Below are 17485 nucleotides of genomic sequence, written 5' to 3'. Positions count from 1 at the left end.
GATTTATAAAACGAGAAGGAAGACCATTAATATATCCCTCTCTGTTTCAACAGCATTTAACACATGGGTGCAGACCTAATTTTCAAACCATGAAATAATGTTTGGTGTTTTAAATAATACTTTTCCATCCCATTTGCATTGATCTAATGCTCTGCCATCTCGTAGTTCTGCAAACAGAGCAGAATAAACAGGTGTTGGGTATATTTTAAATTGCTTTTCTCTCATGTGTTCACTCACCCATTTCCAGACATATCTGGGGAAATGCAGCCATGGGCGCCGATGTCTAATTCTCTCGTCCTGGGGATTATCAGGGATAACTTCAAGAAAATCATTGCTACTGAAGCCGTACTAAGCACACCACTCAGGGTAGGCAAAGAAACTCAACTAGCCCCCAGCATAATAAGTAAGACTTTCCCCTCTCCACAGTAACATCATATATATCTTAACATAATGCTAGTTAATCAAAAGGTCACTTTCTTGCACTACTTGACTTCACAACTGCATGATGCTAAGTCCAGTGAGATTTTAATCAGGTCCAGAGGGTCAAGAAAATGCTGATACACCTCTAGGCTCCCAGGCGATGCTCAGGACTTTGTAGGGTGGCAGCCCGTAGGCTGGATTTGCTTCCTGGCATGATTCCACCTCCTCTGTTATGCCTTGAAAAGAGGTGGAAAATGCCTGATAAGACAGCACACGAAGCCTATACACTGAGTACCTCCTTCCATGCTTGCATGTGATGAGGTGCTTAAAGCCAAGACCTGCCGCTAGATTGCTGTGGTCCACAAGGAAAATCCTAAAAGAGACATTTGATGCGCGGCATGAAAAAGCCAACAGCACTGAGCTTCGTGGATTTTCATTTATTCCTTTCATGACCCAACAGTTCAGGTCAGTGATTCATGAAATCTGTAAAACAAGCTCCCTCCCCTCTGCAAACTCCAGATATATGCAAATCATTCCTTAACTAAGGCAAAGCTCTAGGCAATCAGAAATGTGATTTTTCTAATGAGACACAACAACCGTGGTAGACAGCAGTGTGTGAACCAAAGCCCTAGCCCTGAACAACTCTGATCTTGCCGTGCTCTTCAAAATATGGACCTGAATTAGTTCTTGCAAAATCATCTGTATCTTTATACTGGGTCAACTTTTCATCCAAATGGGTAATAGGTTTTTAAACCTGGATCATAATATCAATCGTTCTCTGCCCATTTCTAGCAGGCTCACTGTCCGGTGAAACATGATTTTGTGGAAAATATACTTGGGGCAGTATTCCACTGTAGATGGTGAATCTGTCATTGTATATATCGATGAACTGGGAAAATCAAATCTCTTCCATGAGCTAAGGAATTACTAAATAATAAATGAGCTGTGCTTTTTTATTTTAACACCCAAATAAATTAACACAAGCTTACAATACATCTGTAAAAAGATCTATCAACTATTTGACTCATTTCTATAATTGTCAAGCATTCATAACAAAACCCCAAAGTTTTGCATATTGAGTTACGAAGATTTTTGATTCGGGAAGTTCATTAAACATAGAAAAGATAACTGCTTTTCTTCATTATTATTGGTATCCTGAATCAATAGAATGGATTAACCAAACAAGTGTGAGATTTTTAATGCTGGACTAAAATCCTGCCATGTAAGAACTTCCATACGGTATCAGATTAGCTGGGTGGCTTAAGCACTCTCCAACAGAGGCCAGAATCAGGTACTTGGATATAAATGATGCACTAATTGAGTTGTCAGTAGTGTGTTTATCCTTGACATCATCCTGGTGTTAGCACGTGCAAAACGTTTTTAAGAGAAACAATCTAATCTTGAGAGAGTTAAAAGAATTAGATGAATAGTATCTAAAAAAATAAAGACTGAAATCAACCATAAGCACAAGGCAAAAAAGCAAACAAAGGATCCTCAGGGTTGACTTAAAGTCTACAAATTTTGTGGAAATGCCACAGACATTCTTTGCGCATCCAGTCTCTCAAGGCTATTGGTATTTCATTGAATAACTGAAATGAGCTGAGGGTCACTGCTACTATTTGACATATGCAGACTCATTCTTGCCCCTTGCCTTTGGTATATATTATGTCATCAGAGCTGTGTGTGTATTTCCTATTGGTTACCTGAATTTAACATGGAATATTAAGGAATTTAAATACACAACTCTTTTTTTTTTTTTTTAATTCAAACTTAGTTTGCCCTATTATTATAATTTTATGAAGAGTTTTTTCTTATTTAATAAGAAAACAAAATTAAAATTCCACGCGCATGAAGAAAAATGTTATTAAACTCAGTTTTCCCAATGCTAAGGCTTTGTCGTCTGTTACTTCTCAAGTCGCTATCTAAAATAAAGGGACATCTGGGAGCTATTGAAATTTGCAATAATCAAAGAAAAGAACAATCCATAAAAATGCCATGCCTTAATTATTTTGCAGTTTAAAATTCCTGTTTATATCTCCTGCACAGAGGCCACTCAGTTAACAACTGAACTAGTAATATTTTCAGTGATGCACTTGATAATTCTTCATCTTATCGGATCACATTAGTTGGAGACAACAGTCTAATCGAGGAGGCCACTTATCACTGCAGACAGATGAATCACACCAGGACTTTTCCCATATTTTGCTGTGTAAGACTTTCTGCCTGAATACACATGAGAAGCAGTGTGCAATGTCATATGCAAATCTGTCTCTGAAAGAGAGTTTTAACCTCTGGTCATCTCCTGCCTTTGGAAAGTTGTTGGCTACTTCTGAAAACAGCAACTTGATGGAAAAAACCATAATAATCAGGAGGGGAAGGGGGGCAAGTGCAGCCCATCCATCTCTAGAAAGCTGGTGCAGCGTAACAACTCCTGAAGAACACAGGGCGCAGGATGGAAATCTGCAGCGTGGGGTGAGCGAGCTCAGCCTGTGCCTTCTACGCCGGGAACTCGGGTCTCTGCTAGATCCACCACCACACCGACCTGTCCTGCAGGCGGCTTCACCCTCTGCTGATAAACCCATGGAAAGGTAGTACAAGATGAACATGCTTCTGATTTTTTTTTAGAACTGTTTATTTTCTTCCCTTTCTTTTGTTTTTTACCTTTCTTTCCTTTTTTCCTTTTCTTTTTTCCCCCAACTTTGAAATAGACATTCAAGTTCAATGTGTCATTATTAGAAGCTGACATCATGATACAGCCTTCACTGTCTTTTTAGAAAGTTGCCTCTACATACCTACTGTTCCACTAAAAATCCTTTCAGGTGTCCTCAAAATAATAAAAAATAGTTCTCTTATTTCCAGCAAGCACAGCCAATAATAATTTTTAAGCTCAAGCTGGAAATAAGAGGCTGTTTACCTATTTTTTTAATTTCTCTTGCACCATCTGATAGGCTTCAATGTTAAAAAGGGAAAGGCATGCGCCTTTGGAGCCATTTAAACCTCAGACAAAATGTTCAATCAGACACACTGCCTCATTTTTACCCCATCACCAGCATGTCACCGAGCAAAAATGCAGCTTTCTCTGCCAAATGTGGGCAATGCTAAAGATCCATGAAACAAATGCTTACACAGATTTGTAATCCAGGATTTAAGCAATCAATGTTCTGTAGAGCATTATTCAGCTACATAAACCCAATGAACTTCAGCTTTTGTATTTCTCCTGTAAAAATATACATGAGCATATTGCCACATGGCTGCCTATATTCTTCAGAAAACGCTGCAGTTTCTCACAAAGGACCTCTGACTTCAGGCATCACCACTAGCAAAGGCTACAGCCTAACTGAATAGGCTCAAAAGCAAAACAAGGTTAAATCTGTTAAGTTCTTGCGTGGGAGATGCTGGAGGAAAAGAGGAGGATGGCAGAGAACACAGCACCGGTCCAACGCTGAACCACCAGCATGGTGTTTGTGGGAAGAACTGAGAGGCAGTGCTATTTTAAAATGCTACTTTTCAAGACTTTAAACCCCCTCTCCCCTGCATACTGTGGCCATAAAGTTTCCAGCAGCAATTTCCCCTGTGATATTCCAGACCAAATTCCAAGTGAAATAAAATTATAGTCCCTCCATCAAAATTCCCCTCACAATTACAACTTCTCATTAAATGAGTGGAAATTTGAATTCTTTCTAGAAGGCTACAATTACAGCAGATTATTATGCTTCCCTCTAATTACTGCATATAAATACATCCCATGTAACACAGTTTATTGTACCCTGTTAGTGTACTTACAGTAAATAGAAACCAATATGCTTCATTCAGCCCATGTATTTTGACACTCACATCAGATTTACCAATTTATCTTCCCTTGCACTGTTACTGACATCCTTCTCAGAGCTACGCTCAAGCATCACAGCAGGAAGATTGATGAGGCTTGTATATACTGATTTGCGACAAAAGCAAGGCACTTGAGAGGCACTGTTACTATTCTGATAGCACTAAGTTGGCTAAAAATTAGCTGCACTAAGCCAACACTCTGCTCCCACTTCTCATTAATTATGGTACATGACTCGGACCTTGAAAGGCTAAGGCTGCTGTAACAGTATCTTTAAACCTATTGTCTTCAGTTGCTTTGTCACTCTTGAAGAGATTTAAAGTTCTGACCATGCTTATTAGCAACTATTTTTATTCTTTAGAGAGGCTTTGAATAGACAAGTTTTCCACCATGACAAATGTTAAAAGATAATTTCTGAATGAATCTACAGTGGTAAATTTACACATAGTTTGGAGGAACAGAGAGATACTATGGATGCAAATTCCAAAACTGGCTAAATGACTTAAGAGCCTGCACCACGTGCGCTCATCAAGGAGAGACTAAATAGCCTCAGCACTTTAAAAGCACCAACTTCTTATATACCGTTATCAAGAGGATGAAGAGGTCATCTCTCACTGCAGATAATTCATCCTTCCAGTCATAAAGTTTCAAAGACTGTTGCTAGAATTGCACACTGAAGGCTGTAACTCTTTTGGCTCATTCTTTTGCTAAATACAGATCTTGCCCCAGCAATTCCCAGAAAACTGAACTCCCCAGCAGCGAGTGCGTTTTGCAGAGGCTTTCCATGTTAGAGGCATAAGTAACCCAGCATCTGCAACAGTGCGTTCAGAAACCGCTCCGGTTTTGAGTTTTCGAATCTACTTTCCGGGCTGAACAGGCAAGTCAATGAACTGTAGCCTGGATTCAATAAGCCTCTCCCATCAAGCTGCTCATGTACACTGGAAGGCAGACCAGGAATTCTTCATATTCTGGACATCTCAAAATCAGCTGACACAACACAAGGATGCAGATCCTGCAGGAAACGGTTTAATTTTTATGCTTATTATCAGACCTCCATCACTCCAGCAGCTGTTTGTGCAAAATCACATAGCAAAATCACTAGAGTTTGTAAAGCTGTCAGACCAGGATTAGGAGGCATCTACAAAAAATGTGGGCAGAAAAAATAGCCAGACTATTCTCTGTGTTTTTCCATAGCTCAAACTCCACTAATATTCTTCACTTCTAGCTTCTTTTTAGTAAATTACCTAATACAAGAGCAGATAGAGTTAAGTGTTAACATAGAAATTATTAGAAGACAACACATACTCAGAAGAAGACGGAAGTAAAAGAAGGAAAGAAGAAGAGGATGATGTGTCCAATAATTGAAGGAGAATAAAGACAGATCACCTGAAACCTGCAATTGCACCTCACTTGGAAATATATCGCCATTTCATTTACTTGCAAAGCAAGCAGGTAACTCTCAGAATTACCTTTCTTGTTTCAGATGGATATTTAAATACTTCATCCCAACTACAGAATCTTTAAGAAAGTCTGTCAAATAAAGCAAATGCTTTTGGCTTGCTTCATGTGAGAAAGTAATGTAATCAAGTGGTCATTTTCCTCCCATTTCAGGCAGAACCATTCTGTTAGTAAGAATCCACTAAAGCAAGAGATCATCCTGTATAAAATCCAGTGACATCCAATTTAAACCTAAGCAGAAAAATTCTACCTGATAACAAGCACTGAATAAAACCTGCAGCCTTGCAAGACATTACAAATGTGTCAAAAAAAATTAAGCCCTCAACTTGGGAGCTGAAAAAAAATAGCATTGACAATGCCACAATCAATGAAAAATCTGGGAGAAGAAATACTTCTTTTTTCTCCTCCCCAAAAGCACCCCCCCCCCCCAAAAAAACCCTCCCCAAACAACATTACCAAAACAAACAAAAAATCTCAATTATTATAAAGAGGAGTCTATTTCTGACTTCCTCATGCATCTGTTAACTCAGGGTCTAGACATGTTTCTGCACTCGCTTTGGCACATACTCTTTGGTAAGTGCAAGTCCTGTGACAGCAGCTTCAGGTACTGTTAAAAAAGTCACGCGGTCACAGGTCCATACATCCAAAGAAGATAATTAAAGGAGGAAGGAAGAAGAGATGCACAGCTGACCTGGGCTCAGTACTTGCTTTGCAACAAACTTCTTGTGTACTTACAAGGGGAGTCACTTAAGATTCACCTTTCCTCAGCACAGCAGCCTTAAAAATACACATCCAGTCCTTGCTGGTAGTTCATGTTTCCTTCGATAAGGACAGGGACAGATGACTCCAGAAGAGCCCCCCTAAGCCATCACAGGTGGCGGTCTGGAGATGAGCACTGGCACTACGCACAATTACAATGACTAACATCTGCCGTCTTATTTCACCTCGTTTTCCTAACAACTTTTGTGAAAGAGGTGGAAATACCTCTGTAAGTAATGGAATTTGCTCAGTAGGTACTGGCCGGTATGGGTATAGCATCCCTGTCAAATTCAGGTAGGGAAAAGACAGGCTTATTAAAAATAATTAAAAAGTTGTATCTAGGAAAGGTCTGTCAGTGCCTCACACATGCACTGGGCAAAGGGGAGCAAGGGTTGCCAGGTCAAGTGCTAATCAGAGCTTTTCAAAGGGAGCCAAGTTTGCTCTCTTTTATACCAGACAGACTACTGGAAGAAGGGTATGAAATGAAGCCGGAAGGGAAACACTGTACTACTGGGAGACCATGGTTGCCTTGGCAATTAAGGCCTCCCCAGGGGGTTAATTACACACAGAGACAGCCAGGCATTTTAGAAAACATTTTCTGAGTGCGCCACAAGAACGAGCACAGCTTGGCCAGCCTGGCTCCGGATCCCCAGCAGCTTATTTACTCTGATCCCCAGGAACGCGCCTCCCAAGAGGCGGTGATGGTCAGTGTTTCATCAGTAGCTCATAGGGTTGATTTGGCCATGGGGGCCGCGTCCCTGCCAGAGTCCAATTCCCTTTCCCGCACACCGTTCCCAGGTGGGTTTTACAACAGTGGGGTCCTCTCCCCACTCCTCCAGGACACCCCGCTCAGGTGTTTCTCTGCTCTGTAGCCTGCCCTCCACTCCCTATTCAGAAGCCTTGGAACATCCTATGACACCAATTTCCCTCTAGTGCATCTTCAGTCCTCAAAATCTTGCAGATGGTTATTTTTTCAAATGAGATAAAATTCAGGGGAAGGAATACATTAACTTGCATTGATGACTAAAGCCTAATTCCTATAAGTAATTATTTTTTCTTTTTGCTGTTAATAGTAACACTTCCCCATCTGTATGGGAATCGTCTGGCAAACGTGAATTTGGCACGTTTCACTGAGGTCTCTGAGGCAAACACATAAATGCAAAAAAGACTTACAGACCTAAGATTCTCATCAATAGATATATTTCAAAATCAATGCCAATTTCATTCAGTCTGCAATCTTCTCTGACAGTATAAACTGGAAAGCTTGCAGTTACTGGAACACATGATTACTTTACTAACTTTCCAACTTAATAAATCCTAAAAGAGGAAAATCCTTTTATTTCCCTCCATTTATTTATGGCCTGGAATGTGTAAGAATCTACAGTGAATTATCAAGAAAAAAAAAAAACCCAAACTTGTACAGTAATAAATTAACCTTTCTCTCCCGTGTTCTGCACTAACTAAAATAATTTGGGATTTCTAACAAACACAAATAACCATGGAATATGCAAAAGTATATTTTACTACATTTTGCTGCCAGATACTGATTGCATTGGGAACTATTTTGTCCAGATGTTTTTTAACTTGTATGGATTTGAAGAGAATTTCCTAAAATACATAGTAGGAATGACTGATTATGTGGGACAATGTACTTCTTTTTTACTTGTACCAACATGAATCAAGAATTCCTTATTTTACGAATAGACAAGAGAACAGTGTCAAGGATCTTCTACCCAAAGGAAAAAAAACACAGCATGGTGTACAGCAATGTGAAAGAAAACAATGTGGTAAACCCAGTAGTTTACAAGTATATCACTCCATATCCAATGTATGTGAGCCACTTATAAAGAGAAACCTTCATCTAAGGGCCAAGGGAATGGTTTAGACACTCTTTTTAGAGGGCAATTTTTAACTTGAAAATTGTCATTGATAGTTCCAATAAGTGAAAGCTAAGAAATTATTCATTGATTCTGATGATGCAGTGAATGTGAGCAAGGTCAAAGTTTGCTGTCATCCAAAAGAATAGTTTGGATGTTAGATCTGAGATGCAAAAATTTAAACACGTTTAACCTGACAGACTGAAAATCTTGGCAGGGTTGGGGTGATTCCACCAATTAAAAAAAAAAAAAAAAAAAAAAAAAAATTGCTCTGGATATTCTAAACTTCTGTCACAAACAAAATTTAAAGGCTACAATAAAAGATTTAACTGAAGCAGATTAGAGGTGGAAAACAAGTGTTGTGCATATTTGTTCAATTTTTTCCTGTGATTGTGAATTGCAAAATGTATTATTTGTTCTGTATAATCAGGCAATTCCCAGCTTTGTGCGAGTCTGTCATACACTGAGAGAAGGGAGAATACCACTCTCCTGGAACAGGAAGAAGTGATTTTAAACTACAAAAATCAGTTAACCTTTTAACATATATTTTCCACTTAATCTTACCTCCAAAAAATGCTCTGCTTGCTGTTCCCGATCCAATTTTCTTGACGTTGTTGTAATCAGACCTGTGAAAAAAGGATGATATTTGATTGTCAACACCCATTGAAAAATATATGTCTCTATCGACCAGAAGAAATAAATTCATTTTTCAAACACTCAAAGGGAAAAAATCTATTTGAAGCTATATCAGACACAGATTTCTTGACATCTGTCAAGCATTTTCTTTCTCAGTGCAGCCATTATGACTTTGACTAACAATGAATCTTTAAAGAAAAATGCTGTGAGAAAAGTAACTGAAAAACAGTTAGCTGTGTATCTACAGGTAACATGCTACATTTATTACAGTGAATAAAAAAAAACTTACTAAAGAATTATTTGTCTTATGATTAAGTGCTTCAATGAATCATTTGCATTTGACTGAAGTCCTTCCGCAAAAAAACTCATTAAAGATTTCAGAGTTCTGAAACAATTAATGGGATAGGATGCTGATTACTTCCATGCCAAGAATACTTGACAAAGAAGGTTATTTCTGTAATAACTACTTGTATACATAATGATTTCCAAATGTAATCATTCTAATGCATTAAAGGTTTTGTACTACAATTTCATCAATTTGTTCCATGCTCAAATTGAGTCTTTAAAATAAAGTACCCTTTTACATGAGGATGATCAAGATATCAGTTTTTTAAAGCAATGTACTTTCACAAATTATTAACCTCTTGTGAGATTTATACCAAGGAAAGAAAATGAAACACTTCCCAAGTTCCCTCAAGACAAGCAATGCATATCTTCTATGAACATAGCTTAGGTTTTTATTTTGTTCTCACTAGAGATTTAAAGGGCAGATTTGAGTTTTCCCTCATACAAAACATTTCTTTGGATAGGAAAATGCATCATGTGCTTGTTTTGTGATAGATTCTGACGAGCGTAAGGGGACCAACTTTTCCTAGAGATAAAGCTGGTTTTGGAGACAATGCCAGCGGACAAAGTCATTCTCAAGAATTCTTTGTCTCTAAGACTACCAAGGAAGACAAGAAAATAAATACTCCCTGGACTACCCATCATACTTATTTATTTAATCAGACGAGCCAAACATCTAAACACAAATCCATGATGACCCTAAATTCTTCAAAAAAACCATCAGCAACATCTTACATTTACATAACACCTCTAGTCCCAGAAGGCTTCTACAGCTCCTCATACACTGTTGCCTTCTCCTTGGAGCAATCACTTGGAGGAATCTATTTTGGTGAGAAGGGGGGAAATATTACTTGAAGTCATGGGATGAAATGAACAAAGGGAAGTCCACTCTGCTTCCAATATTTCAGACTTGTTACAAGATCAGACTTGTTACCAGACCACAGAAGCGACACACAAGGGGAGGTCACAGAAACCAGAGTGGATCATTACAATTACATGGAAGAACCTGGTGCTGGCAAAAGGCTGAAAAACCAAAACAACTGGTACTGCCTGCATCGAGCAATTTTAAGTATTCAAAACAGTTATACCATATGGGAGACATCTACTCACTAACATCTGAAGAGCTAACATCTGAAACTGAATATCACTAACTGTCAGAATGAATAGTACTTGTCTTTCATTGATAAAACTAAAACTACTGCCACTACTACTACTACTACTATTACTACTATTACTGCTCCTCCTCACAAAACTACTGTTATCACTAAAGGGTTTTTTCTGCTTTCCTTTTTTCACTGTAGAGCCTTTTGGACTGCAATAATGGTCAGGGCCTTCAGACCTGAATTTCCTTCTAAAAGAGGTGTATGAACATACAGCAAGTCTCTACAACAGAACTACCTATATTTTAAACATAGCAGATCTTAACAGATTTAACCCAGACTTAACAGCCAGTCCTAAAGGGCAGGTAACCCTGCATCATCATCAGTTCTGTAGACCTGATCCTGTAGTATGGTGCTAGCACAACTAGTTGTTTTTGATTTAAAGACAGCTCTACATACAACTGCCAGTTCTGGGCAGTTTCATTAGGTTGTTACAATACTCTATAGAAATAATTGGTCATTTGTGTGTGCAGTTGTGGGGCTTCTAGTTTCCATTCCTGTTCTCTGAGGAACTCTCCCATCCAACACTCATGGTGGCCCCATTGTAGTCTCCTGGCTGCACACTTCCACATACATTCCTGAAGTCATGGATAGATCACACTACACAACACTACTGTTTAAAATATGACTATACATAAAATCAGATCTCAACTACTTGATGTTAATATTTATTTAATTATGGTCACGTATTAGTATGGATGTTAATCTGGTCCTTTCAGATTATAAAACTGTATTTCAGGGAATTCTGTTTAAGACCAATCATCAAAACTGAAAAAAAGAAATATATTCCAGTTATGTCTGAGACTACCCACAGCTTTACCACTCCAGTCTCAAAGAAATTAATTTCATGGGTTTCATGAAAACCTTGCTGTGTCCCTCCCTCCTGTATTCAGTACTCCATGCCATAGATACATAATAATAGTAATATTTAGCAGGATGTAGAACTTTATTTTCAAGATACAGCCGCAACTGAGAGAAACTTGGCTTTGCACAAGAGAATATATCCCAGTTTTAGTTCTTCTCTAACCGTATTAAATCATCATACTCTGTTACGGTGTAAAGAAAATAACTCACAGAGAAAAATAAACCCAAAGAAATGATGTTAGGCTGCACTGCTGGTTATGATATAAAATCACAAGGGGACAATGATAAAAAATGACCCTTTCTTTTTTCCCATCTTCAATATGTGCCGTAGCTCTTCTAGACACAGCCATCTGGACAACTGTCCAAAGCCAGCTGGGAAATATAGCATGCATTTATCACAAAATAGTCAAAAACACTAACAAGCTTCAAAAGTCATAGCACACCTCTCAAATGGTTTCTCTCAAATTTCCAGGGAAACATCATGGTCCTGCTAAGGGCAGGAGATATTTATAACTGGGATGATTCTTTAAGAACAGCCATGAAAGTGAAGAGGAAAACTGGATCCAATAGAAAAGTTATTTACAATAAAACCATCAGCTCACAAGCAAGGTTATGTGATTCTGTTCCCAGCATTTCTTTGGGAATTGACTTTCTGAGTTAAAACATCTCTCTGTGCATCCTGGCACATCTGTTCCTCAGGCCATACAAATGAACTGTTTTGTGAAACTCCAAAACATTGTTTGACCCAATATTTCAGCTTGGAGATAACTATATGTTCTTATATAACTTGCTTTTCTAAATACCTGTTACTTTTGCTATTGGAGTACTTTTCCCACCCTAATAAATGAACAATTATTGTTCTTCTCCCATTACAGAGTTCGGAAACGCTGGAAGGTGAATAAGCTCACCCCGCACAACATGTCCCATTATACTGTGGGACACGGCGACAAGTCCCAGCTGACACTGACTGGGGAACATCCTTCCAACACTTCACTGTACACTGGATAGGATCATCATCCTCTCCTGCATCACTCCCCTCTAAAAGAAAACTCAGCATGTGGATGGAGAAGAAACAGCAGTGTCCTTCACCCCATCACCTTATAATCTGGATGGGAGAACCAGAGATTGGGGGGGGGCAACAAGGCAGACCTGCCTTACAGCTTAGGTGCAGCCATAGTGACACAGAAGAAAGAACAGGACCAAGACTAAGAAGTCCTGACACTTTAACCAATACATCAGCCTATACAATCTTCAGCCAATGCATCGTCTTGGAAACAAATCATCAGTTATTAGGGCTCAGACGTGTGATCAAGACATTTGAGCAACACTTAGCACTGATGCTTGGGATAATGCTTTTAGCACATCGCAGATGCAAAGTGAAAAAAAGAAAAACTTTCCGCGAAAGAGATCAAAACCCACGTGAGTTACTTTGCACTTGCAATGAATGAAGCATGCAGTTACTAGAGTGCAAATGAGGAAACGTAACTTATTAGCAAACGGTAACTTGATCATAGGTCTGATGTCTTAGAATTAATACCAGCTATGTGCATGGATGCATGCATGCGTGTGTGTGTGTACAGATGATGGAAGATGACATAAAATCAGGAATAGTTATGAATTCAACAGTATGACTAATGCTTTCTAATCATTTTTTGCATCTTTATTAATAATAAAGCCAGCAAACCTGAAAGAGAGAGCAGCAGCTTGTTGGTTCTATTGTGTCAGCTAAGGTATGCTTTGTTATTCAAAAGTGGTATAACGTTCTGTCTTAAACTGAGTCTTTTGTCATATATTGTGTTTTTTTGAACAGTAGTTCTGCTTGGATGCTTAAACATGTGGCTATGCTAAATGTCTATATCTGAGGAACACCCAAAAGTACACATCGCTCTCTGATGATATGCAGGTAATAGGCTCAATCTAGCGCAATTCCACTGCAATCAAAGAAGCTCTGTAAATTTATGCTAGCTAAGAATCTCTCTCAAACGAATGCAATCTTTGCATTTTTATTTTTAGTCAAGAATACATGAAGAAGCACAGAAAATTATTAAGTTATTTAACATAAACAAAGCAAGGCAAACAAATTTATATTCAAATGTAATTTGAGTCCAACACCTTTCATTTCAAAAAGTTCAGTAACTGAATTTCCATTTGCATATCCAAATTATTACTTCCTCAGGAGGTTGTGATACTGCCATGTAATCCTACTAGAGCTCCAAAATTTAATTTGAATTCTGACATTTTTGCCCACCTTTATCAAAGCTTGTTTTGTACACTACTGGAAATGTAAATATATTTTATAGGATGGCCTAAAGCTAACAGAGATACTTATGTTTATGGTTATTTTTATTATTAACTTGACAAGAAATGTGGGATAATATGCAAGCAGGGTCAGAATCTTGAGAAATGCAAAGTAAAAGCAAATAGTGACTTTTCAAATCTTAGGTGAATTTGATGCTGATCAAAGTGAAGGTGACAATCAAAGATGGGGGAAATAATGCCAAAACTGCACTAGCCCAAATTGTCACCTGAGGATCATGTATTTATTGGACAACACTTTTTTATAAATTCCATAAATTATCAACTAGTCAGCCAGAGTAGACTATGCACATAAGCCTTAATTTATATGCTGGAAAAGTTAAGCGTTTCTCTGTTTTCTTAACACTTTCTGTTCTGGAAAACTCAAGGCATTCACTACCTCTGTTCTTGCAGTCAGAAAGAGTGATGGCACCTGGACAAATGCGAACCTGCCGGCTAACTCCGCCTTCAATGCTTTAATTAGAGCGGCCAATTGCCATCTAGGATTTTCCAACTGGATAATCCATGCTCTGCCTTCAGTTAGCTCTCTTGTTTCACAGACGGGTCCTCATACAAATAAAACCTCTGTGTGTCTGTGTGTGCTTAAGTCGATAGACTATGCTATACAAATACATACATATATACTGTATATACAGTCAAATACTTGAGTATGTATAAGTATGTGTGTGACATTTTACATATACCAAATGAGGTGAATGTTAAAAATTATCCTAAAATACACATATTACAGAGGTATATTTAGCTCTGAGGTTTACTGATGTGCATTCTTTCAATATATATGCATTATTTGAAATATTTCTGTTAGAAACAAATTAATTCATGGACTTAGAGAGCCACAGAAGAAAAATTCACCAAGGGCTGTTAAATGCAAAGGCTATGGCAGAGGAAATCTCTAAGCACTGGATAGTTTGAACAGTAGTACACAGAGGGAAACATTGCTGTGGGTTTGCTTCTTCTGATGCTTATTCTCTACGCATCCAGATCAGCCCACGGCTGCAGGTGTGACAGTGAACTAAACTGACCTTTGGCTTAGAAGAAATTCACGTATTTTCCAATACTATGGCACTTAGGGACCAAAAATCAGTTTGCCACAGGCTATTTTCTAACACAGATTGAATTTCCCTAATATGGCTATGAAGCCAAGGAGAGTTCAATAGCCTTCTTATGAAATTAAATTATTTTCATTCAGCCTTTGGATGGATAACCTTACCTGAGCTGTTTCCTGAAGTACTGCTTAAAAGATAACAGAATCTGGCATGGAGAGACAGCATATTTTACTGCTGTCTCTGGAAGTGTTGCAAATTTTATGGTACAAAGACTAAATTTTTAAAAAATGAATTTAAACCCCCTCTTTTATTAATTTCTCATTTTCAAACTTTGTTTAGATGAAATATGAAAAGAGTATATGACAGGTAACAAGCAGGCTAAAGTAAAAGAAGCCCAATATGTTCCTCTGTTTTAAGCCGAAGGCAAAGTGTCTTCACAGAGTTAGGAAGTTGAGTAGGAAAGCAACGTCTCCCCCTTCCCCGGCAAAAGACTAACAGGATACAATTTACTGCATGTTTTACTGTCCATTATTCAATCATCTTTTTTTTTGCTGCTATGCATATTCATAAAAAACTTTTCATTTAAAAAATACAAGTGCGGGATGGGTTAGAAGTATGACTAGGGACTTCAGGTTATTATGCAGGGTTTGATTGAAACCTCAGAATATATTGCCTGGCTGCAAGTCATAGCAGTATATGCTTTACACCCTCTCCACTCACAGTGTTAGGGTCTTCGACCAGGACAGCCACGCAGCACAGGACCATATATATCAGGGCTTATACATCACACTCACACAGAGATGGTCTGGATGGATTAGCCGAGGTCTTGTCTCAAAGCTTTCTAGTCCCTGTTGCTGGGGAAAACTTTCTCCTCATTAAGATACCGATCCTCATCTTCAAAGAAAACAATTTTAAAGTGGCAACAAGAATATAAAATTAGAGAGCTTTCTCTGCAGAGTTCTTGTGCCCCACAAGATGCTCTGAACATCCTGCAACACTGATGCTATCTCATCACAGTCCAAAGCGCATGCGGTTCCCAATCTGCCTTTCTCAAATACTGCAAGGAACAAGCACACAGAACGAAAACCACATGAAGATATCAAAGGAAACGTTCTGTAGAGTTACCCTTGAAAGCTCTGCTTGGGGAGAAAAATGCCTTGGGATTGTTTGCTGAAAATACGGGTCTTTTAACCCAACAAGTTAAACAGAGAAAAGGAATAAGTAAAACAAACACTGCTTTTCCAAAAATGTTCCATAAATTCAGTGACTGGTTATACTCACTGCTCGTTCAACAGAGCCCCTAGGCTGAATTTGCAGAAACCCATATGAGAATGTATGAGTTTACTGATGAGTTTACTAGAAATCTCAAACATTTATTAACAGTACACACAAAGGTATGAACACAGCCTTTCCACACATATATTGAACATTGAAAGGAGTACACATCTGTTGAGAAATACAGCCATTAGCTGCCAACTGTCCTGCTACTCTTTGAAAGTAAATTTAGGACTTCAGATGGAAAAAAAAAAGTGGCAGCCACAATAAATAGCATTAGGATTTCCACCATATATTCAGGAAAGTAAAACTATTGCGTATTCCTAACCACAGAAATGTCAAAATGAATAGCAATAACCAGGGTAATTTTATTACCCACAGGCAGTGAGAGGCGTTGTAAACACTCTAACAGCACATTCATCTCCTGCAATAAATTAGGGATCGACAAAATGAAATTGAATTTCAAAGATAAATGATAGAAAACGATGTACATTTTACTTGGAGATGTAAACAAACATATCATTTTATATAATTACACATGTAAACCTCTAATTTAGAAAGACTGTATTCTGATCTAAATGGATGATACTTCATTGAACAAGAAAGAGAACCCATGAGGCGAGCCTGTGCAATTATGTGGAGGACTGCTGCCTTATTGTTTTTCCTGAGGTGACAATGAGAGTGAAACGACCTCTTTGTAACAAGCTAGGTATAAAAAATGATTGCTTTTAAAAACAGTTACGTTTTCTAATGTGTGGTTACGTATGGAAAAAAAAAAAAAGAAGCTGAAGCAAAACCTTTTTATTCCTCTTCGGTTGTCCCTTCTGTCTCTCGTTAGAGTTCCCTCAGCTTATTGCTGAAAATATCAAAACTCTGCACAAAATGCACAGCAAACATTTACTTGAATGAAGAATTTGGATTATGCTTTCTTTTAAAGGCAGATTCTGGCTTTTTTTGTTCCTAGAATCTGTTTAAAATGACAATATGGTGTGCCAGTCTGTTCAGCCTGGTGGAACAGGGGACTCGGAGGGACTCCCTTTCATCCCTTCAAAACTCAGCCAGCGCAGTTCTCAGCAACTGCAGGCAAAGCCACCACTCTCCTAAATATTCCTCTCCATTTTAAAAGTGGCCAGGTTTTCTGTTCCCCATATTCCTCCTGGAAGGTTGTTTGGGAACATGACCGCATGGTTGAAAGCCCCAGTTTCCAGACAGACTGCATTTATGAGCAATTGGCACCTTCATTTTGGTCAACTAAACAAGCCAAGCTCCTTCGGCTTCCTCTCACCTAATGAATTTGCCATTGCCCTTCTTGCATTGCAGTTTCAGCCCTCATCCCTCCTAAGCCTGATGGATGGAGGCTGAACACTCGCTCCAGATCACGTCTACGCAGCCCTGCTAAAGCAGCCTAACTACTGCCTCCAGTGGATGCACGTCTAGCAGAGAGCGGCAATCTTGTTATTAGTCCTCAAATGCACCGTTTCGTTTACTCCGCTAATGAATTTC

The 17485-nt window shown here is 38.6% G+C and overlaps 1 protein-coding gene across 3 annotated transcripts in view; it reads right to left on the bottom strand.

The window, feature by feature from the left end:
* The window catches only part of FAT3 (FAT atypical cadherin 3), a 322500-nt gene that overhangs the window by 125784 nt on the left and 179231 nt on the right, over nt 1-17485 (bottom strand). For all 3 annotated transcript variants that reach the window (XM_050900494.1, XM_050900497.1, XM_050900498.1), the window contains exon 3: nt 8905-8966. In XM_050900494.1, coding sequence (XP_050756451.1) covers nt 8905-8966 — 62 coding nt within the window. The remainder of the gene's footprint in view (nt 1-8904; nt 8967-17485) is intronic.

Source organism: Gymnogyps californianus, chromosome 1 (genome assembly GCF_018139145.2).
Source record: "Gymnogyps californianus isolate 813 chromosome 1, ASM1813914v2, whole genome shotgun sequence".
In the NCBI taxonomy this organism is placed as follows: domain Eukaryota; kingdom Metazoa; phylum Chordata; class Aves; order Accipitriformes; family Cathartidae; genus Gymnogyps; species Gymnogyps californianus.
This window is presented reverse-complemented; position numbering and strand designations above follow the sequence as displayed.